At 50.8% G+C, this 23,693-nt stretch overlaps 1 protein-coding gene across 9 annotated transcripts in view; it reads left to right on the top strand.

The window, feature by feature from the left end:
- TENM2 (teneurin transmembrane protein 2) overlaps window positions 1–12,466 on the top strand; it is a 1,214,660-nt gene extending 1,202,194 nt beyond the window's left edge. For 8 of the 9 annotated variants that reach the window (XM_005870581.2, XM_005870582.2, XM_005870583.2 and 5 more), the window contains 2 exons: window positions 8,285–8,415; window positions 10,247–12,466. In XM_005870581.2, the coding sequence (XP_005870643.1) occupies window positions 8,285–8,415; window positions 10,247–11,008 (893 nt within the window). In that variant the 3' untranslated portion in view covers window positions 11,009–12,466. The remainder of the gene's footprint in view (window positions 1–8,284; window positions 8,416–10,246) is intronic. The other variant, XM_014543189.1, reaches the window with a different exon arrangement.
- The last annotated feature ends 11,227 nt before the right edge of the window (window positions 12,467–23,693 follow it).

Consider the following 23,693-nt stretch of genomic DNA (forward strand, 5'->3'; position numbering starts at 1 on the left):
CCGGCCGTTCATGCCGTGGGGTCCAGGACTGGCCCCGGCCGCTCCCCTCCCCTCCCCTCCCCTCCCCTCCCGCGGCTCGAGAACCGCCACCCACGTGCGCTCCCGAGCCTTGAGCCCCTGGGAGGCGGCTTTCCTCGTTCCAGGGCTTCAGAGCGACTCAATAAATGTGAATTAAATCAGGTTGAACCAAGTCCAACAAAACTAAATCCGGAAACTATTAGAAAGAGTCTGACATAAAAGGTAGTGTTAGAGGAACCACGTGGCCTGGGCTGATGTTTCCCATCCCAGTTGGACCGGGGAGCTGGGGGGAGAGAGCAGGGCCAGGCACACGCCCACACCCGCTGCCCCGTGAGGGGGAGGGGACCCCTGGAGCGGGGACCCCAGCGGAGAACACCAACTCGTCTCCACTCTGCGCACGTTGCTCATCTGTAACCTCATCTCAATGAGCCTTCATTTGCCACTTAGGAGAGCAGCGGAGTGGTTGAACTTGCCGCTCGCCATTTAAGCAGAAGAATAATTAAGATGTAGTCGGTAGGAACGGGAAGCACGGAACCTTCTCTCTGGTGCTCAGGAGCATCTTGGCTGTTGGGAAATAGCTCTCTGAATGCAAGAGGCTCCTGGAGAGCGGGCGGGGGAGGCCCCGTCAGCAGCTCCAAGACACCTGGGCTGGAGCAGAGGGGCGGCTGCCAGGAAGGGGCGACGGAGGTCAGGAAAGATTCCTTTCCCACTCTCGGGCTCCAAAAATGCAGCCTTTTTAACAGTTGTGTTTTTTTTTCATATTTTTAAATGTTTTTATTGGTTTTAGAGAAAGAGGGAGAGGGAGAAATAGAAACATTGATGAGAGAGAAACAGCCATCGGCTGCCTCCTGCACACCCGCTACTAGAGATCAAGCCCGCAACTCAACCATATGCCCTGACCGAGAATTGAACCCGTGACCTCTTGGTGCATGGGGTCGATGCTCAATCCACTGAGCCACGTTGGCCGGGCTTAACAGTTCTTTTTTAAGGTGATATATTGATGATTGCTATATCTGTGATTAAATGGTATTAGTAAAAAGGCAGACATGGAGACAGACGTCCCTCCCAATGTTAGCATCCCAGGAGACTCCCCAGTCCTGGACAAACCTGGACCAGAGCCCAGCCCAAAGCCTGGTCTGTCCTCAGGCCATGAGCACATCGATTCTGGCCTTGTCCATCACTTGCTGTGTAACTTGAACAAACGTCTTAACCTTTCTGAGCTTTCGGTTCTTCATCAGCAAAATGGTGATAATAATAGTTCTCCCCCATGGGATTGGGAAAAGTAAATGAATTGTGACTTGTAACGCACTTGGCCCAGCATGAAGGTGAATGGAATGCGGTTGCTATGCATACACAGCAATGAACTTGGACATGGGAACTTTGTAGATGAAGAGTGGGGACGCCACCCCTGCATCATTTTCTGGGGTGTGGGGGGAGGACTCTCCAGCTCCACCCTGAAACAGATCCAAATTCTGCTCTGAGTGGCATGGATTTGGCAAACCGGAAACCCCAACAAATTTGGAGCCAAGTGAACCTCCTAGGTGTCACCCACCATGACTTGCATTTTCCCCCCACCCTTTGTCCTGAGTGGGTCTTTGGGTTTATAACCCCAGGCACCTGTGAGCATAAAGTCAGATTTTGTGGGGTTTCCTTTCCCTCTGTGAGGAGGAAGGCGCCGCCTCCTTCTTCCCGCACCCCCTCCTCCCATCTATGCTTGCTTAGCACCAAGCTGCTGTGCTGACAGCAGGTTTTGGAGAGGGAACGTGCTTCCAGATGCGTTGGAGAACCTGAGAAGAGAGAGGGAATGAGCTCTTAGGCGGCACCAGGTTGCCAGATGTTTAAGGAGCCCGTCACGTACCAGTGACTTCCAAGGGAGGAGGGGGCTTGTGGTGCCAGGTGTGCCTCCCGCCGAATGGAGGAGGAGACCAGCAACTCGAATAAACACTTTACAGTAGGTTTAGACTCAGAAACCAAGCCATGTTAGAAGGTAAATAAAGGCAGGTGGCATGAGCAATTATTATTCGTGGGTGTGGCCCTTCAAATTCCTGGTCTCAAAGGCAGGGGCCAGGAATCACCTCCTGAGTGCTGGGGAGGATCCTACAGGGAAAAGTCCTCTCTTGCCTTTCAGGGAACTTCCTACACAGCCCACGTGTCTGTGAAGGTGTGCAGCTGAGGTACTAAGCAGCATGGAAACACAGATGGGGACCTCAGTCTCTTTTCAGTCCTCCTTGTATTCCTCCCAATCAGTTGAGGCAGGGAAAGTCTACCCTGGACACTGGGATGTGTTTGCCACCTCATTAACTCTTCTAATCTCCCTTTCTAATGAAGAGAGCAGATCTAAGACTCCCTCAGTAGCTGGCAACAAAATCATGCTCAATTTAATTGCATCGATTCTGTTTTCTTTGTTTTAATTTTACAGTTATTTTCTGTTTGCATCAAGTGAGTCTGCTTTCTCATTGATGGTAGTAGCAATGTCTCTTTTTAAAAATGGACTGAGGGAAGCCCTGGCAAGTGTGGCTCCGTTGGTTGGGTGTCAACCCATGCACTGAAAGATTGCCAGTTTGATTCTAGGTTGGTCAGTTTGTGGGTGTGCAGGAGGCAGCCAATCACTGTCTCGCTCTCACATCAATAATTCTCTCTCTCTCCTCCCGTCCTCTCTCTCTAAAAATCCATTTTAAAAATAATTTTTGAAAAATTTTAAGAGTTTTCTTCAAAAAGAAAAATGGACTGGCTTAAGTGAAAAAGAAAACTTTATTTTTCCGAAATCAGGAAGTAAATGCCTGCGCAGGTGATATGTAGATATGGCCAAACAATGGTGCCGAGGCCATTCAAAAATGAATGGCCATTCAAAAATGAATATCCACAGTTGGGAAAGCCAGGCTCTACAGCATCCGGCACAAAACAGCTGCTTCGTCAGTATGTGATTGTTGCTGCACTAAAGCCAGGCTTCTCTCTGCTGGATGCTGACACACTTTTGAAGGCAATCTCAAGCCTGTATTGTTAAATAATTCTTAAATGGGCTAGCGCTAATATGTCATTGCCAAGTCGCTCAAGGGACTAGTCTGTGCCCAAGGCCACCGAATGCATCATGAATTCCAGATTCCCTCCCATTCAAGGGTTCTTACAAGCCTGTATGTTTAGTACCAAAGTCAGCATTAACTCGTGACAGTCCTGGGGCAGACATAGCCCCTTCACAAGCATGCTCTGAGGCAGGGATAGCTAGCTCCTCTGTCACCCTTACACCAGTCAGGGAAGCCTTTGCCACATTTGTTCACTGTTTACTCATTCATTCATTCATTCCAGGGACACTTACTGAGCACCTATTTTGTTCCAAGCATTGTTGTAGGGCTTGTGGGGACATCAGTGACTAAAATAGTGGGGGTTTTTTTACTCCCTGCCCTTGTGAAGCTTACATTCTGACAATAGCCAATAGGTATAATACACATGCAAGTGATACAGCATGTTGGAATGTGACTACTGGGGGGCGAAGGGGATGAGCAGGGTAAGGAGACTTGGGATTTTTGGGGGTGGGGGCAGGTGGTAAATGTGGTGGTTGGGGTTGGCCCTATTGGAAAGGCAGCATCTGAGAAGACTTGAAAGAGGTGAGGGAGCCTGAAGATACTTTTCAGGGCGCGCATTCCAGGCCCTGAGATGAGTGTGCACCTGACATGATGGATCAATAGCTGAGGCTGGAGCTGAGGGAGCAAGAGGAGAAGGTGAAGTCAGAGAGACCTCGGGCGAGGGTCCTTAGAGACCATCAGGAGGACTTGGGCTTTTTCATGGAGAGAAATTGGGGGAGGGGCATGGCATGTTCCCAGCAGAGGAATGACAGGGCCTGCTCCATGTTTAAAGGCTCCTTCCGGCTGCTGTGCTGATAAGGCATGTGGGGTCCGAGGTGGAAGCAGGAAAGCCAGTAAGAAGTCCAGGCAAGAGGTGATGGGCCAGGGTTGAGGTGGTGAAAATGACAAGAAGTGGCACAGATTCTAGATCTATTTGTAAAGGATTGAACTATATGACCCAGCAATTTCACACCTAGGTATGTGATCAAGAAAACTGAAAACAGCCTGCTGGTGTGGCTCAGTGGTTGAGCATCGACCTGTGAACCAGGAGGTCATGGTTCGATTCCCAGTCAAGGCACATGCTCAGGTTGTGGGCTCAATCCCCAGTGTGGGGCATGCAGGAGGCAGCCGATCAATGATTCTCTCTCATCATTAATGTTTCTCTCTCTCTCTCCCTCTCCCTTCCTCTCTGAAATCAATAAAATCAATACAAATATATTTTTTTAAAAAGAAAAGAAAACTGAAAACAGGCTTTTTCTTTTTTTTTTAATCCTCTAGGATATTTTTTCATTGATTTTTAGAGAAAGTGGAAGGAGGGAGAAGGGGGAAAGAGTGAGACAGACAGAGACATCAATTGGTTGCCTCCCGCATGCGCCCCAACCCAGGCCAAAGATTGAACCTGCAACCAAGGTACATGACCCATGACCTTCAGTCCAAGGGCCAACTCTCTAACCATTGACCAAAATTGTCCAGGGCTAAAAACAGGTTTTCAACAAAAACCTGTGCACCAGTGGTCATAGCAGCATTGTTCATAATAGTAAGGAAAAAAGGTATAAACAACCCAAATATTCATAAACTAATGAATGGATAAACAAAATGTAGTATATCCAAACAATGGAATATTCTTTAGCCATAAAAAGGAATGCTAAGCCCTGGCCCATGTGACTCAGTTGGTTGGGTGTTGTCAAGGGGGAGAGAGACAGACAGAGACATCAATTGGTTGCCTCCCGCATGCACCCCAACCCCAGGCCAAGGATTGAACCTGCAACCAAGGCACATGACCTTGACCAAGAATTGAACCCATGACCCTTCAGTCCAAGGGCCAACTCTCTAACCATTGATCAAAACTGTCCGGGGCTAAAAACAGATTTTCAACAAAAATCTGTGCACCAGTGGTCATAGCAGCATTGTTCATAATAGTAAGGAAAAAAGGTATAAACAACCCAAATATTCATAAACTAATGGATAAGCAAAATGTAGTATATCCAAACAATGGAATATTCTTTAGCCATAAAAAGGAATGCTAAGCCCTGGCCCATGTGACTTGGTTGGTTGAGTGTTGTCCCATGCACTGAAAGGTTTTAGGTTTAATTCCCAGTCAGGGCCCATGCCCAGGTTGCGTTTTTTTGTTTGCTTGTTTTGTTTTTTGTTTTTTTGCTTTTGTAATTCTTTTTTAAAATATATTTTTATTGATTTCAGAGAGGAAGGGAGAAGGAGAGAGAGATAGAAACATCAATGATGAGAGAGAATCATTGGTTGGCTTGCCTCTTGCACGCCCCCTACTGGGGATCGAGCCCACAACCCCAGGCACATGCCCTTGACCAGAATTGAACTTGGGACCTTTCAGTCCACAGGCCAACACTCTATCCACTGAGCCAAACCAGCCAGGGCAGGTTGAGGGTTTCAAAGGAGAATGGGAAGAGAATGGGAGACAATGAGTATAGAAAATTATTTTAAGTTTGAGAAACTTTTTGAAAGGGGGATAAGAAATGAGTGATGGCTAAAGGGAGAAGTAGAGACAAGGGAGGAATTGTTCAAGGTGGACATTTAGTAGCATGTTTGTATGCTGATGAGGTTGATCCATTTAAAGAAGAGGACATTGGTGACATGGGGAGGGGGGAGAGAGTTGCTGGAGTGATGTTCTTGAGTGGCCAGGAAAGGATGTGACCTAGTACGTAAGTGGCGGGTTGACTTAAACAGGAGGTATGATTCCCAATGCAAGAAGGTGGGGAATATGGGCACGGATGCTGGTAGAGAGTTTAGAGCAGCCGTGGGCAAACTACGGCCCGCGCTTTTGAAAGGGGGATAAGAAATGAGTGACGGCTAAAGGGAGAAGTAGAGACAAGGGAGGAATTGTTTAAGGTGGACATTTAGTAGCATGTTTGTATGCTGATGAGGTTGATCCATTTAAAGAAGAGGACATTGGTGACATGGGGAGGGGGGAGAGAGTTGCTGGAGTGATGTTCTTGAGTGGCCAGGAAAGGATGTGACCTAGTACGTAAGTGGCGGGTTGACTTAAACAGCTCCAGGAAGAAGATGGGGAATATGGGCACAGATGCTGGTAGAGAGTTTAGGGAAACTCCCCTCTAGCTGCAACAGTTTTCTCAGGAGAATAGGAAACACGGTCAGCCGCTAGAGGGAGGAAGGGAAGCAGAGATGAGAATATGTAAAATCACCCAGGAGGATGGGAGGATGCCTGAGTGGAGGAAGGGAACGTAGTCAGATGGCCAGGCAACTAGCAGTGGTTCTCAACCTGTGGGTCGCGACCCCTGAAAATACATCCTGCATATCAGATATTTACATTACAATTCCTAACAGTAGCAAAATTACAGTTATGAAGTAGCAACAAAAATAATTTTATGGTTGGGGGTCACCATAACATGAGGAACTGTATTAAAGGGTCGCGGCATTAGGAAGGTTGAGAACCACTGAAGGCACAATTAGAGTTGGTGGTCAGGAATTTAAAGTGGCACAGTCAGCATGATTACATTCATTTCTCCAGGAACATTCAGCTGCACAGCTCCAAACATGGAATAAGCAAAGACTCAAATTTAACCAAAACTGTGACTTCAACAAGCAAGTGTGAAGAAGTGAGAAAGGGGAGAATCTGAGCCTATACACAAGAGAATGAGTCTAATGCTTGGCCATGGAATGTGTGCTCAGTGAGAGAAGCAGAGAGACCAAGATGTTGAGGGATGAGGGAAAGAGGGTTAGGATGGATTGAAGGTCCTAGGGAGGGGAGAGGGTCAAGGAGTATGCATGTCAGGTTACAAAAATGAGTATCCTGGCAGTGGTCCCAGGGTGATGTGCATGAAAATGACACGACAGAAGATGAGAATGACTGGTGATGCGGTCCAGAGGATGAGAATGAGCGAGGGAGGATTATCAAGGAACTAAGAGGGCAGGGAGTTGAAGGATCAAATGCTTGTATAATGAAATCACTAAAAATGAATTCAGGAGCAGAGATGGAGAATGACAGTGGAGAAGAAAAGCATGAAGAAATGCAGGTGAGTGGCCTGTTGTCAGTAATGACTGCAACAAGGAGCTCTCATACCTCAGGTTCAGAGATTGTAGGAGAAACACACAGACCAGTGTCCATGGGGGAGAGATGGTTTCAGTTAGAGCAGGAAGGGAAAGGAGCCTTAGGAAGGAGGTTGATGACATGGGGGACTTTGCTGCTGATGGATGTGAATTCCAGAGCCCAATGGACATGTTTCGGGAGTTGGGTAGAAGTGGGAAGGGGACATAAGGCGTGATGTTGGGGTGCGATGGTGTGGGTGAGGCTGTGAGTGTGGTGAGGGATGGATGTCCAGGACTCTCCACTGGTCACTGGGGGAGGAGGCCAGGTGCTCTGGGGGATACAGTCTTCCTATGAGAGTTGGGACCATTCAGTGGAGGGCAGGACCTAGGGGGCAGGAGGTATGATTCCCAATGCAAGAGACTCGATCTTGCCCTCTAGCGGGAGGAGGTCAGTCTTACTCTGAGTGCACAGGGCTCTCTTTTGGCCTCTCCTTGAAGAGTAGTCACCTGAGCCAAGGGGCTCAGGAGCCAGAGGACTCTGCATTCCACACATTCGCAGACCCTCCTTCCCATCAAAAGCCAGCACAGGGCAGCACCCCACCCAGATGTTCTGCACAGTGTTCACGATCACCACTTACCCATCCAGCTGATCACTGTATCTCTAGCTTCTAAACACACCCGCTGGCCTGTATTAGAGGTTCCCTTAAATACTTGCCCAGGAGAATGGGAGGGTGACTGGGTGGAGCAATCCACGTGCCAGGCACTGTGGTAAGCCCTTCCCATGGGTTTTCTCCTTCAGCCCTCACAACAGTCCAACGAGATCAGCACAGGGGTTATCCCAAGTCCCATCTGAGGAGCCTGAAGTGTAGAGAAAGGGCAGGAGCTTGTCCAAGGTCACACAGCGAGGACATTTGAAACTAGATCTACGATCTACCTCGCTCCATCACTGGTCTTATAAGTCACCACATGGGGGGTTAACAACTGACCAAGTATGGGAGGGCATCTTCTTCCTCGAACCCATGCAAAGAAGCTCTGGGTCTGAACCAGGAGACCTTCACAGGCTCCTGCCTCCCTCTCCTGTTGGATTCACACCCACCCATCCATTTTATTTTGTTCTCTTTCCAAAATCCCCTATTGCTTCCCACCCACGGTGATTTCAGAAGCCCTTGTTTTTGTTTCCACCATAGATGTGAAAAGCTGGCTTGTGATGTTTGGATTTCAGCTCAGCAACATAATTCCTGGCTTCCCAAGAGCCAAAATGTATTTCGTGCCTCCTCCCTATGAACTGTCAGAGAGCCAAGCAAGTGAGAATGGACAGGTAAGCGGGGGTTCCTGCCAAGAACCCGGACTGTCACTGTTCCCTTTTGCAAACAGAACTGCACGGGAGCCAAGGGCACGTGGGCAGAGGGGGAAACACCGGAGCTGGGTATAAAAGATGCATGAACCGCTGTGGCTTCCCAGGAAAGCCAGCGTCGATGCTGTCACCTGTCTGGCGCAACACGCATTTCTTCAGAACCTCAATTACGACCTTAATTGTGGTATCATGAGCTGTTCAGTATATACCCTTGAGTGACTCCTTGATTAACAACAGCACAGAGAAATCTAGCAACCTACCATCTGCACTGCCTGTAATACCATAAACCTTTCGGCTTTTATGGGGCGTCATAAAACGATGCTTTGCCGTTTCTGTCCCATTAAAGCATATTTTTATGCCCCGCATAAAACGTCAGGGTTTTATGGCCCAAACGTATACAGATTGAGTTTTCAGTACATAATCTGTCCTTGGTTCTCTCGGTGATGACGAGGGGTGGTCATTTTCCACGTGGGTGCAGCTCCGAGCTCGGCCACAAGGGGACGGGCGGGGTGGGCGGCATGTCCCGTAGCCCCCACCACAGAACTGGCGCTCGGCACCATAAAGGCCTGAGAGGTCCCAGCTGCGCTGGAGAACGGTCCAGACTGTGTAATGAGAGCGACGAGGAAGAGCCGCTGGGTAATTGAGAACAGCCTTCTCTCCGTCCGGCCCCTCGGGGACCACTCAGCAGATGAATAGCCATCATTTCTCTCATTTCTCTAAGTGCCATTACCTCCCAAACACAGCCTCTTCCATTATCCCAGCCTGTCCCCCAACCACCAATGGAGACAAGCTGTAATTTGTGAGTGGAGAACGGAAGGCCAAGGCGATCATGGTGATTTCCTCCCTTTGGGGAGCCAGGGCGAAAATCCAAGGCAAATGACTCAGAGCCTGGGGACCATCCCTCTGGCCCACGAAGCCAGGTGCACCTCAGACATGAATATGCTACAAACCACCCAGGGTGTCTGTCTGGTTAGAAGGCGGCTCCTGAGTGAGGTCTGAGATTACTGGTTTTTTTCTACAAGGGCGGGCCCGGGGGTTCCCCCGCTCCCAGCCATACTTTGAATAGCAAGGTCTTAACCCAAGGAAGTTCATGACTATCCAGGGCATTGGCCTCAAAACAATCTAGGTCACGGCAGCCAGGTTCCCAGCTGCTCAAACACACACCCCACCCTTCAGGCCAGGATACGCCTGGGTGTGAAGTGTGCAAGGCAGCTGCCGAACCCTCGGAATGCGGCGATTCTCTTCCTCCTCCAAGGGACAGACCAGGCGAGTGGGCAGGCCTGGGCGCAGGTGCCAGCGAGGTGGCAAACCTCCATACCGTCGTTTTAGTTAGGGGCACAGTTCCAGCGGACAGGCCACACCACCAGAGCCCCGGAAACCGCCAGCCTGTCCCAGTCTCAAAAGGTAAGCCGAGCCCAGCCGGTGTGGCTCAGTTGGTTGAGCTTCGTCCCCTGCACCAGGAGGTCACCTGTTTGATTCCTGCCCAGGGCACATGCCCTGGTTGTGGGCTCGATCCCCAATAGGAGGCAGCCGATGGATGTTGGTGTTTCTATCTCTCTCCCTCTCCCCGCCTCCGCCGATCGATGTTGGTGTTTCTATCTCTCTCCCTCTCCCCGCCTCTCTCTGAAATCAATAAAAACATATGTTTTTTTTAAAAAAACAGTCAGTGCATGTCATCAAAGATGCAAACCTCGGTCTCACAGGGAGACCAAGCTTTTCCCTTGCTGATCCTTCTGTAATGAGCTTTCCAGCCCATGCCCACGGTCTCAGCTCTCGTGTTTTTTTCCGCCCGCAGCTCATCACAGGGGTCCAGCAGACGACAGAGAGGCACAACCAGGCCTTCCTGGCCCTGGAAGGGCAGGTCATTTCTAAGAAGTTGCACGCCAGCATCCGCGAGAAAGCCGGCCACTGGTTTGCCACCACCACGCCCATCATCGGCAAAGGCATCCTGTTCGCCATCAAAGAAGGGCGGGTGAGCACGGGCGTGTCCAGCATCGCCAGCGAGGACAGCCGCAAGGTGGCGTCCGTGCTGAACAACGCCTACTACCTGGACAAAATGCACTATAGCATCGAGGGCAAGGACACCCACTACTTTGTGAAGATCGGCGCGGCCGACGGCGACCTGGTCACGCTGGGCACCACCATCGGCCGCAAGGTGCTGGAGAGCGGGGTGAACGTGACCGTGTCGCAGCCCACGCTGCTGGTCAACGGCAGGACTCGAAGGTTCACCAACGTCGAGTTCCAGTACAACACGCTGCTGCTCAGCATCCGCTACGGCCTCACCCCTGACACCCTGGACGAAGAGAAGGCCCGCGTGCTGGACCAGGCCCGACAGAGGGCCCTGGGCACCGCCTGGGCCAAGGAGCAGCAGAGGGCCAGGGACGGGCGCGAGGGGAGCCGCCTGTGGACTGAGGGCGAGCGGCAGCAGCTCCTGAGCGCGGGCCGCGTGCAGGGGTACGAGGGCTACTACGTGCTTCCCGTGGAGCAGTACCCAGAGCTCGCAGACTGTAGCAGCAACATCCAGTTCTTAAGACAGAACGAGATGGGAAAGAGGTAACACAATCGCCGGCTGCCATCCCGTGTCTGGATGGCTCCGCGGGAGTAACTGTCCTCTCCTCTCCTAAGGAGATGAAGACCTAACAGGGGCACTGAGGTCGGGCTGCCTTGGGCACCAGTGGCAAGCAAGCTCACATTTTTTGAGTTCCAATGCTACTGACCAAGCGAGACGTCCCACCTCCCAAAGCAGACTAAAGCCCGGCTGACAATTCCGAGAGAAAAAACAAAACAAAAACAACAACAACACACAAAACAAACAAATGAATGAACGACCGAACAAATGAACACACACCATGTTCCAAGTTCCCCTAACATATGACCCACTTGTTCTGGGTCTACACAGGAAAGAGACGCAAAATGTCCAAAAGGAACAAAAGAGAAAACACACACACACACACACACACACGCAAATAAAACGAAAAGCGAAACAAACACACGACTGAAAAACAAAGAGATGAAGGCGAGCAGGCCTCCTGTGCTATTACCTCACTGACTCGCAGGTGAGCGACAATGCAGAGACTCCCCTGGGACGGCATCCCCGGACCCGGCCCAACCAGCTGAGGAGACCCAATCAGACTGCTTGATGGACAAACTACTACCGACGTTTTTTTCGTTTCAATACAGGTGCATTTAAAACACGACTTGGGGCGGGGGGGCGATTTGTGCGTAGCGACTGGGGAGGGGGGCGTACACGTGAAAGAGTGAGCACTGGAAATACTTTTTAAAGAAAAATTTAAAGGAAAAAAAAAACACGAGGGGGGGGAGCAGGAAAAGGAAATTCCTATCCAACGTCAAAGCGAAATAATACCGTTCAGCACTTAACTCTCAGGTCCCGACACCGTGGGGCCTGAGCTCACCTACGGGAGTGCAGAGTGTACCCTTCCCTTCAGAACGGCGGCTCTCGTCCCCGCAGGGGAATTTCATACTCTTTTGTCTTTGAAGACTCCATTGTGGACAGTAATCCGCAGTCACAGGGTGTAGTCCGTCTAGATTCCGTAGTTCGTGGGTTATCAGTTGCAGTAGAGGTGTGGCATCGTGACACTCTTGCTAACGGGCACCACTTCCGATCACCCTGTACATACCTTAGCCTCGAGGCACAATCACTGTTTCCGGTTTAAAAATTCTTAGTGTGTTTGTTTGGTCCAGAAACTGAGACAATCACATGACAGTCACCACGAGGAGAGAAAACAAAACAAAACAAAACAAAAAATTTAAAAAAAAAAAAAGAAAAAAAACCCATCCAAAAAACAAACAAAAAAGAGTTTAAAAAAAAACACAAAAAAAAATGTCTAATAAGAACTTTGGTACAGGAACTTTTTTGTAATATACATGTATGAATTGTTCATCGAGTTTTTATATTAATTTTAATTTGCTGCTAAGCAAAGACTAGGGACAGGCAAAGATAATTTATGGCAAAGTGTTTAAATGGTTTATACATAAATAAAGTCTCTAAAACTCCTGTGGACACTGGTCTTCTGTGGAAATGCTTTGAGGGGAGGGCACGGTGCCAGTCGCTGGAGAAAGGGGGATGGATGCGCTGGCATGTTGAAGTTTTGGAGGAGTTTTTGCTAGAGGTCTCTCAGGGGCCCCAGACTGCTCTCCATTCTGGACTGGTCTCTCCTTACACCTGCAGCCCCCTCTCTCATGACACAGGTGAGCAAGAGAGTCTGGGCTGGGGCCCACGGGCAGTGAGGACCCTCAGGCCCACCCAGGCTAAATGGGTCCCTACAGGCCTCCCGGGAAATCAGGGTTCTCCCTGCTAGTTCTGGGAAGTGCCGGCAGGAAATTGACTACAAACACCTTCACATTTTGGGAGACATGCATGTGTCTGTATAGTTCTGTGTGTGGAGTGTATGTCAAGCATGTCAAACTCGCAGCCCACGGGCCGCATGCCTGCAGACCTCCCGGGAAATCAGGGTTCTCCCTGCTAGATCTGGGAAGTGCCGGCAGGAAATTGACCGCAAACACCTTCACATTTTGGGAGACATGCATGTGTTTGTATAGTTCTGTGTGTGGAGTGTGTGTATGTTAAGCATGTCAAACTCGCAGCCCACGGGCCGCATGCCTCATTTATTTGGCCACTGTTAGCCTATGAGTTTGACATGCTTGGTGTATGTGTTTGTATTTTCTTCCAGATTAGGTCAATTTACTTCAAAATGGGCACACTTAGGACAACCCAAGTAAAAAGAGGACTTAGGATTTAGATGAATTTTTGTGCACCAACCCTAGTTAGAATATTATCATTCATAGCTAATATTTATAGATGCCGAGAACAGTGCTAAGTGCCCTGCACACAATACTTCCACTTAATCCTCAACATCATCATACTGAGAGCTGGCCACGTGCCAGGGCCTGTGCTCAGTTGTGGGGATAAACGAGGTGAGTAGACATAAACAGGGGTCCTCGCCTCGTGCAACTCACAGTCAGGGTTGCAGAGAGACAATAGTCAAACAATGACACTGGGACGTGAAGAAAATGACAGGGGTGTTGGTGCCGAAAGGGATAGATTGCTAAAGCTATGGTTGCACATAAGTGGGGATGTGAGCTAGACTGGGAGTGTCACAGAAGTTGCTGAGGTCTGAACGTGAAGTAGGAGGTAACCAGGGGGAGAGGAGGACATGCTGTGACACCCTAGAGTAGCGGTTCTCAACCTGTGGGTCGCGACCCCTTTGGGGGTCGAACGACCCTTTCACAGGGGTCGCCTAAGACCATCCTGCATATCAGATATTTACATTACGATTCATAACAGTAGCAACATTACAGTTATGAAGTAGCAACGAAAATAATTTTATGGTTGGGTCACAACATGAGGAACTGTATTTAAAGGGCCAGAAGGTTGAGAACCACTGCGCCTAGCTGGTAAGTGGTGGGATCAGATTCAAAGCAGATTTCAAAACCTCTCCAGGGTGGTGGTCCCTCACCCCGAGCCCCTAAATCATGCTGCCTCCCGGGCATCTCGCCAGGCGGGTGTTTCCCGGGTGGAATGAAGGAGAGAGAGGCTTTGCACCAGGTGTGGGCTCATGCGCCCGTCAGCATCACCAACAGGTCATGCAAACCGGGGCCTGAACGTGTTCCAGAGACTTCCTCCTCAGAAGCACACGCAAACCCTGTACCCCAAGTGCCAAGGGTTTGGGCCATTATCCTTCAGGGAAAATAACAGGAGGCAAGAAACAGCTCCTCCCTGCGCTCGGGTCCAGCCACCTTGTTTAACCCGACAGGCACCAGGACCACGTGGACATGAACCCACAGAACAGCCTCCAGATCGAATCCTGGTTTGGTGGAAGCTACAAGGGGCACTGACCACCGTGTCCTGTCTCCCTGGGGTACATGCAACCACGGGGCCCAGCAAGGCAGGGAGCTGACCTCAGGCAAGAAGCCAGGGGGGCAGCCAGCTGAGCCCCAAGTCCAGGCAGGAAGACCCAGAGGGCTGGATGCCTAGTGAGGCTGACACAGGATCATGTCACCCAAATTTTCCTAGAACCTGAAACTCTCTCCCGTGCCAACATCTCTGAGTGACCTGTGGGCGAGCCCAGGATGAAGTGTCTGACTGCTTCCAGAAGTATTTGCGCACTGACATAGAATTCCGGAAGGTGGCACAGGGGACAAGAGGGGTACAGGTGCCCTGGGAAGTCAGCCTGCCTGGGAACAGGCCCAAACTCCACACTCACTGAACAGGGGGACCTGGGAAGGTCCCAGGGTATCCATTAGGCTAAGTAGCAGCAGCCACTTTGCAAGAAAACCAAACACGTAAACAAGCAAAAAATTAACCCCTCACTCATATGTGGTCCACGGTGGGTCAGCGATGGGACTTGGTTACTGTGCTCAGTCGCCCAAGGTCCTGGGCTCCTCCCATCGGTGGCTCGGCCTTCTTCTCGGTCCTCAAAGGCTCCGGCCTTCATCCAGGCCCTCTGGATCTTTGCCGTCCTCTCCTTTCCGCTGGTTGATGGGAAAAGAGACCCAAGGTCACGTGTGTGACGGTTTCTAACGGGCCCCACCTGGAAAGGTGCACACCCCTCCGCGCACACTCCGTGGGGCTGCACGGGCCCCACCGCCCCCACGGGAGACTAGAAAATGTAGTCGGACTCTGAGCCCAGGCAGAGGAGGAGACGATGCTGGTGAGGCCAAGCAGTCTGCGCACAACGCAACATCCGAGAGCCTCAGTTTCCCCCTGGAAGGCCAGATAGATAGGGCTTCTGGGATGATTAAATGAAACACTGCCTATGTCATTGACACACGTAAGTACTCAAGAATTCCTGGGTTTTATTATTTCACTAGAGGCCTGGTGCATGACAATAGTGCACTTGGGAGGGTGGGGGTGGGGGAGAGGACCCCTCAGAAGAGGTCCGCTTGCCGGCAGTCAGACATCCCCTGAGGGGTCCTTAGCGCTGCCCAGGAGGTGGAAGAGGCTCCTGCCACCACCGCTGCGCTCACCAGCCATGAGCCTGGCTCAGCCAGAGCTGGGCTTGCTCCTCCTTAGTGCTGCCATAGGAGCACACTGACCACCGGGGGCAGCTCCTGCATTGAGTGTCTGCCCCCTGGTGGTTAGTGCATGGCATAGCGACCGGTCATTCTGCTGTTTGGTCAATTTGCATATTAGGATTTTATTATATAGGATCTTTGCTCCAAGCCCAGATTTTCTAAACATGGAAACAGGCATGACCCATTCGTCACAGGGGAGGCATTTTCATCCAGGGTGTGGGGAGGGTGCTACCCCCGACCCCAGTCCAGGGGATGTGACCAGGTGCTCTCAGCATGAGACCCTTGCTCATGGCCTCAGGGCTTCTATACTCTAAGGAGGGGTGACTTTGGAGGGTTGAATATCTCAGCACCATGAAGACTGGCATCTGAGCAGGACACCCGTTGGGGCACAGTCCCCAAGCACAATGTTGTCCCAGGCACTGTCAGAATCAGGGGATACACAGGTAAATAAAACATGGTCCAAAAGCTCTCAGTCTAAAGCAGTGGTTCTCAACCTTGGCTGCACATTAGAATCACCTGGGAATCTTTTTAAAATCCTGATTTTGGGGCCTCATCCTCCGGAAATTCTGTTTCTTTGTTACTAATGTTGTGGCCCCACCCCATAACAAAGAAACAGAATTTCCGGAGGATGAGGCCCAGAAATCAGGATTTTAAAAAGATTCCCAGGTGATTCTAATGTGCAGCCAAGGTTGAGAACCACTGGTCTAAAGTATGAGACAAGCTCACAAGCCAATCAGTGGGGGGCACAGTAGGCTAAAAGCTGGCACAGAAGAGATGCATAGAGATGCCGAGCCCAGAGGAGAGGCCAGAGGTCTCTCCCGAGCACTGCAGCGAGGCGCTCTGGGTGGGAGAACCCCAGGTAGGGGTGGAGAGGGCACCCCAGGCCGAGAGGGGAGCGGGTGTGGCAGGAGGGAGACGCGCAGAGCAATGGCTGTGCATGAGGTCCCTGGTTGCCTATGAGAATCACCTGGGAGCTTCCTATACTCGGCCACGACCTCCAGGCCCCGGGGCAATTAAACCAGAATTTCCACAGGTGTGGTCTGGGCACCTGCGGCCCGAGACTCCCAGGTGACCTGCATGTGCTGGACTGAGCCCCCGCCCCCAGGAGGCACGTGGCCTGAGACAGGCCCATCAGAGAGGACGAGGCAGGATGAAAACCAGGCCCAGACGCTGGACATTCTCCTGCTGGCCACGCGGAGCCTAAGGTGAGGTTCTCGTAACTGCGGAGAAATCTGTCTGGTAAATCCTTCCATTAGCAAAGTGGAGGGGCAGGAGGCGGGAGGCGGGGGGCCGGGGGGGAGAGGGGGTTAGAAAGCACAGAGCCTGGGAGACTGCCACAGCCCGAGTGCCACAGCCTGGGGGAGGGTTAGAGGACAGAGGGAGAGCTCTCACACAGGGGCAGGTGTGGGAAGTGCGGATGGGCTTCTGTCCCCTCTCAGGGTTGGGGACAGTGTCTATACAGCGTGGAACACCCAGGGCAGGATCTGGGGGGCTCTTTCCAGGGGAAGCCTCGTCGTCCCAACGTTGCTTCTTCCCCACCGCACCTGGAAGAAAGGGGAGCTCCTTGGGAGAGGGTTAGCTGAGCCCAGCTGGCGTGGCTCTCTGGTTGAGCATCGACCTATGAACCAGGAGGTCACGGTTCAATTCCCAGTGAGGGCACATGCCCAGGTTATGGGCTCGATCCCCAGTGTGCTGTGCAGGAGACAGCCAATCAATTATTTTCTCTCATCATTGATGTTTCGATCTCTCCCTTCTCCGTTCCTCTCTGGAATCAATAAAAATATATTTTAAAAAAAGAAAAGAAAAATCTTCTCGGGTGAGGATTAACAACAACAAAAAAGTCTAGCTGAGGCTCACCTTCAGGGGGCCTCTGGTATGCCTGAGTCAGGACTTTCCAACGAACTTCTGACCTACCGTGCCCACAGCCAAGCCCCACTTTCTGTCCTGAGGCTCCTGGGCAGCCCGAACCCTCCCCCCTGATGCCCAGAACTGCCACTCTGAGTGTGAGGCAGCCCTTGAAAAGCCAGCTCCAGCCAGGGTCTCTTCCCAGAGACTGACTTCATCTACTACAGCGGTTCTCAACCTGTGGGTCGCGACCCCTTTGGGGGTCGAATGACAGTTTCACAGGGGTCGCCTAAGACCATCAGAAAACACATATATAATTACATATTGTTTTGTGATTAATCACTATGCTTTAATTATGTTCAATTTGTAACAATGAAAATACATCCTGCATATCAGATATTTACATTATGATTCATAACAGTAGCAAAATTACAGTTATGAAGTAGCAACGAAAATAATTTTATGGTTGAGGGTCACCACAACAACATGAGGAATATTAAAGGGTCGCGGCATTAGGAAGGTTGAGAACCACTTATCTAGTACTAGTATTCCCAAAGCTCCCCCCTTCCCAAGTCTTGGCGTCCTCTTGGTAAATGGTAAGTTTTCAGCTAGGCCACTAGGTGGCAGCCTTTCCCGCAAAAACCTGGGCGCGGCAGGCCGGTGTAGGGAAGGTGAGAGGCAGCTAAATTGGTTGAGAAGAGTCCACCAGGGGAGCCCTGGGCCCAGGGCAGGGGCTCCTGAAAGAGGCCCCTGGAACTGGTTCCAGGAAGTAGATTCCAAAGAGCAGCTGCCATGTGACAGCCAGACTGGGTTCTGAGCTGGCTCCACCATTCACTCCCTGGGTAGACTTTTCACACCTTCCTGCGCCCCTCTTTTCTCTTTTGTAAATGGGAATAAAAACATCTACTTATAGGATTGTTTGAAAAGACTAATGAAAAGAATATATGCAAAGTGCTTGGCAGTGCCCAGCACTTAATAAATGCATGCTACACAGTCAGCTGCTGCTCAAGAACAATAGTGGGCCATCTTTGAGTTCTGGTCTTTGGTCTTTGGAGGGAAAAAGAAACTTTAAATCCCAACCGCTGCCCTTTCTAACCAAGTCTAGGCCTTTGCTGAACCTCAGAAGCCTCCGTCACTGGCCTCTGTGTGACCCCCCAGAGCTCATGGAGCACCTTCCTTCACCCCTCGCGGCCTCACTGGGCTTACTGTTTGCCATCTTTCTGGCTCCAGAGCTCCATTTGTGATATGAGCCCCGCTACACCTCCCCAGGGGATGCCTCCCAGATGGAGACCGTCCCAGCACCCGGAGCAGGGAGTTCCTGCCCCCCTGCCCACGGGAGGGCTCTGCTGAGCAAGCCCAGGCAGTGGACTGTGCCCGTGTAGTTTGGGAAGTTGCCCCCCACCTGCCCCAGGAATTCCCATGCCCAGTCTAGCACGCCAAAGGCGCACCTGTGAACCTTGCCCCTGGGGGGAGGGCGGGAAGGAGCAGCCATGTTACTTGTTAACTTGCTGATTGGACATTCGTTTCTCTTAGCCCTGGAGCTGAGCGTGAGCACCGTGGGCTCCAGAGAGAAGGGCTCCTGGTCCTCCTGCCCTCAGAATACCAGTGAGACCAACCTCCACTCAGATGAGCCTAGAGCTTTTCCAAGCTCTCAGGTGCAAGCTCTCATGTGCAGGTGCAATCTTCGCTATTTCCCGGGGGGCGGGGGAGAGGGGTAGTGATGTACCGGCCACTCTGCAGCCTGGATTTGAATGTCAGGCAAGTCTGGGTCTGAATCCACAGGGTTACATACATTTTGAGGCTGGAATGAGTTCTGGATGCAGGAAGTGCCACCTCAGACCCCAGGAGATTGAGACCAGGGAAGGGGCCCTACTTGCCCACGAGTCCCTGTCAATTCCATGCAGGCGCGTCTTCAGCCTCCCGGGCGATTTCGGTCCTGAGGCAGGACCATGGGGTGGACATCAGAGGGACCGTAAGCCGCCCGCAGCTGAGCTCCTGCAGGGACATCGGGGAGCTGTCCGGAAGGATGGATCCTGGACCAGGCCAGCAATTGTGACCCAAAGTCACATCCACGTCCATCTTTTTTTTTCCCGAATTTGGAATATGCTAGGCAAGTTTCTCCCCTGTCTTTTGGTTTGTTTGTTTTCTGTGCTTCCACTATTCACATGTTAAGCTCTATGGCAGTGATTCCCAAAGTGGGCGCTACCGCCCCCCGGTGGGCGCTGCAGCGATCCAGGGGGGCGGTGATGGCCACAGGTGCATTTGGGGGCGATGAGTAACTGCTATTAAAATTTTTAAAAAATTAATTTCCAGGGGCTGAGTAATATTTTTTCTGGAAAGGGGGCGGTAGGCCAAATAAGTTTGGGAACCACTGCTCTATGGGATACATTGGAGCTCGGGCATATGGCTCACCCAGAAAGAGACGGGTGTTTGCTGGGCTTCTCAGTTATAAAGCTGCTCCAAGCCCAGTATCAGAGGTTCAGAGACAGGAAGTCAACAGAGCATCCTAAGCAATGCAGTGTCAGCCTCAGGCAGCCAGCAGCTGCTGACGTGCAGGCGGCATTGACGGAGGGGTGTGCGCTCCGTGACAGATGCCAGGCTACCTGAGATGAGTGTTGAATGAAATATCAAATACGGGCCCAGCCAGCATGGCTCAGTGGTTGAGCGTCGACCTATGAACCAGAAGGTCACGGTTCAATTCCCAGTCAGGCCACAAGCCCGGGTTGCGGACTCAGTCCCCAGTTGCAGGAGGCAGATCGATGATTCTCTCTCATCATTGATGTTTCTCTTTCTCTCTCCCTCTTCTTTCCTCTCTGAAATCAATAAAAACATTTTTTTAAAAGGAAATATAAAATACCTACCTTCTCATTACCATTGACCAGTTGTTCACCTTTGTGCCGAAGTTGAGTTCTCTCCCTCCCCTCCCTGCCTCTGAAAAGCCCCAATGGTGACCGCGCCATTTGAAAGTAAGTTGTAGACATCAGGACACCACACTCCCAAACGCTGCAGCTTGTGGCTCCTGAGCACAGGAGCGCTCTCCTCCGTAACTGTGACACGCTGTCACTCTCGGGATGCTTAACACCGACGCGGTGATACTGCCTACAGTGCACTCGGCAGTCACACTTCCCCGGTTGTCCCAGAATGTTCTTTGTAGCTTTTTTGTTGTTGTTGTAAGTAACCCAGGATCCACTCATGCACCACACACTGCACTTGGCTCTGTAAAGAAAGACATCGAGTTCTCAAACAGAGGCTTAGAGAAAGACACTTCAGACTCAAACTGAAAGGAAAAATCTTCCCATGCAGGACCCTTGGCTGCTGCATAATCCTCATTCCTCACCACAGATGGGCGAATTATTTCTTGGAGGGGCATCTAGACTCCTAATTGTTCCAACAGATGAATGCCATCTGCTCCCTACAGGAGGGAAAGGGTTAGGACAGGGGTGGGCAAACTTTTTGACTCGAGGGCCACAATGGGTTCTTAAACTGGACCGGAGGGCCGGAACAAAAGCATGGATGGAGTGTTTGTGTGAACTAATATAAATTCAAAGTAAACATCATTACATAAAAGGGTACAGTCTTTTTTTTTTTAGTTTTATTCATTTCAAACGGGCCAGATCCGGCCCGCGGGCCGTAGTTTGCCCACGGCTGGGTTAGGAGGTAGTATCAGGCGGTCTTAGGTTCTGTCCCCTAACACTGGCCCATGTGGGCTGTGCTGGGCCTGTTTCAGGCATCGGAGATGTGGGGACAATAAAACAACCTTGCCCTCACGGGGCTAACTGTCTAGCTGGGAGGGACAACGAAACAGGGTAAAGTGGATGGAGGGACACGTAACCTGACCTTGGACAGAGAGAGAAGAAGTCACATCTTAGCTGGAAGCTGAAGAAGGAGAATTCACAAGCTGAAGGAAGAGGAGGAGGGCTTTTTTTTAAAAAATGTTTTTATTGATTTGAGAGAGAGAGAGAGAGAGAGAGAGAGAGAGAAACATGGATGAGAGAGAAACGGGGATCAGCTGTCTCCTGCACACCCCCTACTAGAGATCAAGTTTGCAACCCAGGCATGTGCCCTGACCAGGAATCAAACTGGTGACCTCTTCATGCATGGGATCATGCTCAACCAATTGACCTACACTGGCCAGGAGATGAGGTGTGTTCTTTTTTTTTAATTGATTTTTTTAGACAGAGGGGAAGGGAGTGGGATAGAGAGATAGAAACATCGATAAGAGAGGAACATCATGGATTGGCTGCCTCCTGCACAGCCCCACGGGGGATTGAGCTGGCAACCCGGGCACGTGCCCTGACCGGGAATCGAACCAGTGACCTCTTGGTTCCTGGGTCGCCACTCACCTGCTGAGCCACACCGGCCGCCTGCCAGGTGTAGAGGAGTGTTGTTAACAGGCCTGCTCGAAAGTCCAGAAGTGAGGAGAGTCAAACGTTTGCAAACCACATACACAAGCTCAACTGGGCTCTGAGGGGAGGAGGCAGAAAATTGACGCTGGAAGGTGGGCCAGGGCCAGCCCCAAACTGGGCCTTAGGTCACATGGCAAGGACTTATTCCAACGCCCGTGAAGCGCCATTGAGGGGTGCAATAGGTGTCCCGGGGCCTGTAGAGAATGATGGGGCAGAGGAAGCCCAGGTGGGAGGCTGCGCAGGTACATATTTTAAAAATGGAATCCAAGGCTCCTGTAGGTAGACGTACATAGGGAATCAGGAAAGGGAAGGCCTCCAGCATGATACCCAGGTCTCCGTAATTAAACTGATGATCTCACCAGAGGGGTAGGTAAGCTAAAACCCCAGGGCCAGGGGTCTGTTTTGTAAATAAAGGTTTCTTGGCACACAGCCAGGCCCTTGAGTTTACATATCGTCTAAGGCTGCTTTCAGCTACAATGAAAGGCTGAGTAGTTTCGACAGAGACCATATGGCCTGCAAAGCTGAACGTATTTCTTATCTGGCTCTTTAGTCAAATACGTGTAGGCACTTTGTATTCTACACTGTCTTCCTGGCTACTCACCGTGGCTGTAGGTAGGTACACTCAGAAAGTCCCACAGTACGGAAGTCTCTTTCCTTTATGGAAGCCAACATTTCCCAAATGTATTTGCTCCCAGGCCATTTTTAAAGCTTTTTTTTTTTTTTAAATCCTCACTTGAGGATACGTTTTTGTTGATTTTAGAGAGAGAGGAAAGGAAAGATGAGAGAGAGAAACATCAATTGGTTGCCTCCCATTAATGCCCCAACTGGGAATCAAACCCACAACCTAGGTGTATGCTCTGACTGGGAATTGAACCTGAAACCTTTTTGGTGTATGGGATGACGCTCCAAACAACTGAGCCACTTGGCCAGGGCCCAGACCATTTTATTTTTAAAATATATTTCTTTATTGATTTCAGAGAAGAAGGGAGAGGGAGAGAGAGATAGAAACATCAATGATGAGAGAGAATCATCAATCGGCTACCTCCTGCATTCCCCCTACTGGGGTTGAGCCCGAAACCCGGGCATGTGCCCTTGGCCGGAATCGAACCTGGGACCCTTCAGTCTGCAGGCTGACGCTCTATCCACTGAGCAAAACCAGCTAGGGCCCATTTTTTAGTTTGACCCTGAGGAATGCATCTTTAGACACTTAGGTTAGAAAGATTGGGGGGTATGATGGAGGAGGGGTAAAGGTCGGTGAGAATACACGTTATGAGATCAATTAAGACCGTTAAAATTATAAGAATTAGACAAAAGGGCCTGAGCTAGGCAGGGCTTGGGTCAAACAGCAGGAAGAGATCTACACGAGAACCCGCAGGTTCCTATGCGGATAAGCAAGCACAGAGAGCACAAATGAAGATAGGGAGGTCGAGAGCGGAGGAGGACCAGCAGGATAAGGAGCTGACCTGAGGGGAAGGAGTGGACTCCAGCTGAGACACATTGAGTGCTGTTGGCTCCGACTGAGCGATGAATGTCTGCTTCCAGGGGGTGTTCAGGAGGCAACCGATCGATGTTTCACTCTCACATCAATGTGTCTCTCTCTCGCTCTCCCTTCCCCTCTCTCTAAAAATCTATGTTAAACATCTTCAAAATAAATAAAGTAAAAATTAAAAAATGAACAGAGCCCCAGGGGCCTGAGGGACTACAATAAAAAGTGGGAGTCCCGGGCGTCGGGGAGAAAGAGGGTGGGACTGTGAAAGGACTCAGAAATAACGACTGAAAATGTTCCAACTTTGACCGGAGCCATCAAAGTGCAGATTCAAGAAGCTGAGAACCCCACACCAAATAAACCTAAGAAACCCGCACCAGGACAAATCAGCTTCTGAAATCTAAAGACAGAGAGAGCGCCCTGGCCGGTTTGGCTCAGTGGATTGAGCGTAGGCCTGCAGACTGAAGGGT

The sequence above is a fragment of the Myotis brandtii genome, unplaced genomic scaffold (genome assembly GCF_000412655.1).
Source record: "Myotis brandtii unplaced genomic scaffold, ASM41265v1 scaffold32, whole genome shotgun sequence".
Classification (NCBI taxonomy): Eukaryota; Metazoa; Chordata; class Mammalia; order Chiroptera; family Vespertilionidae; genus Myotis; species Myotis brandtii.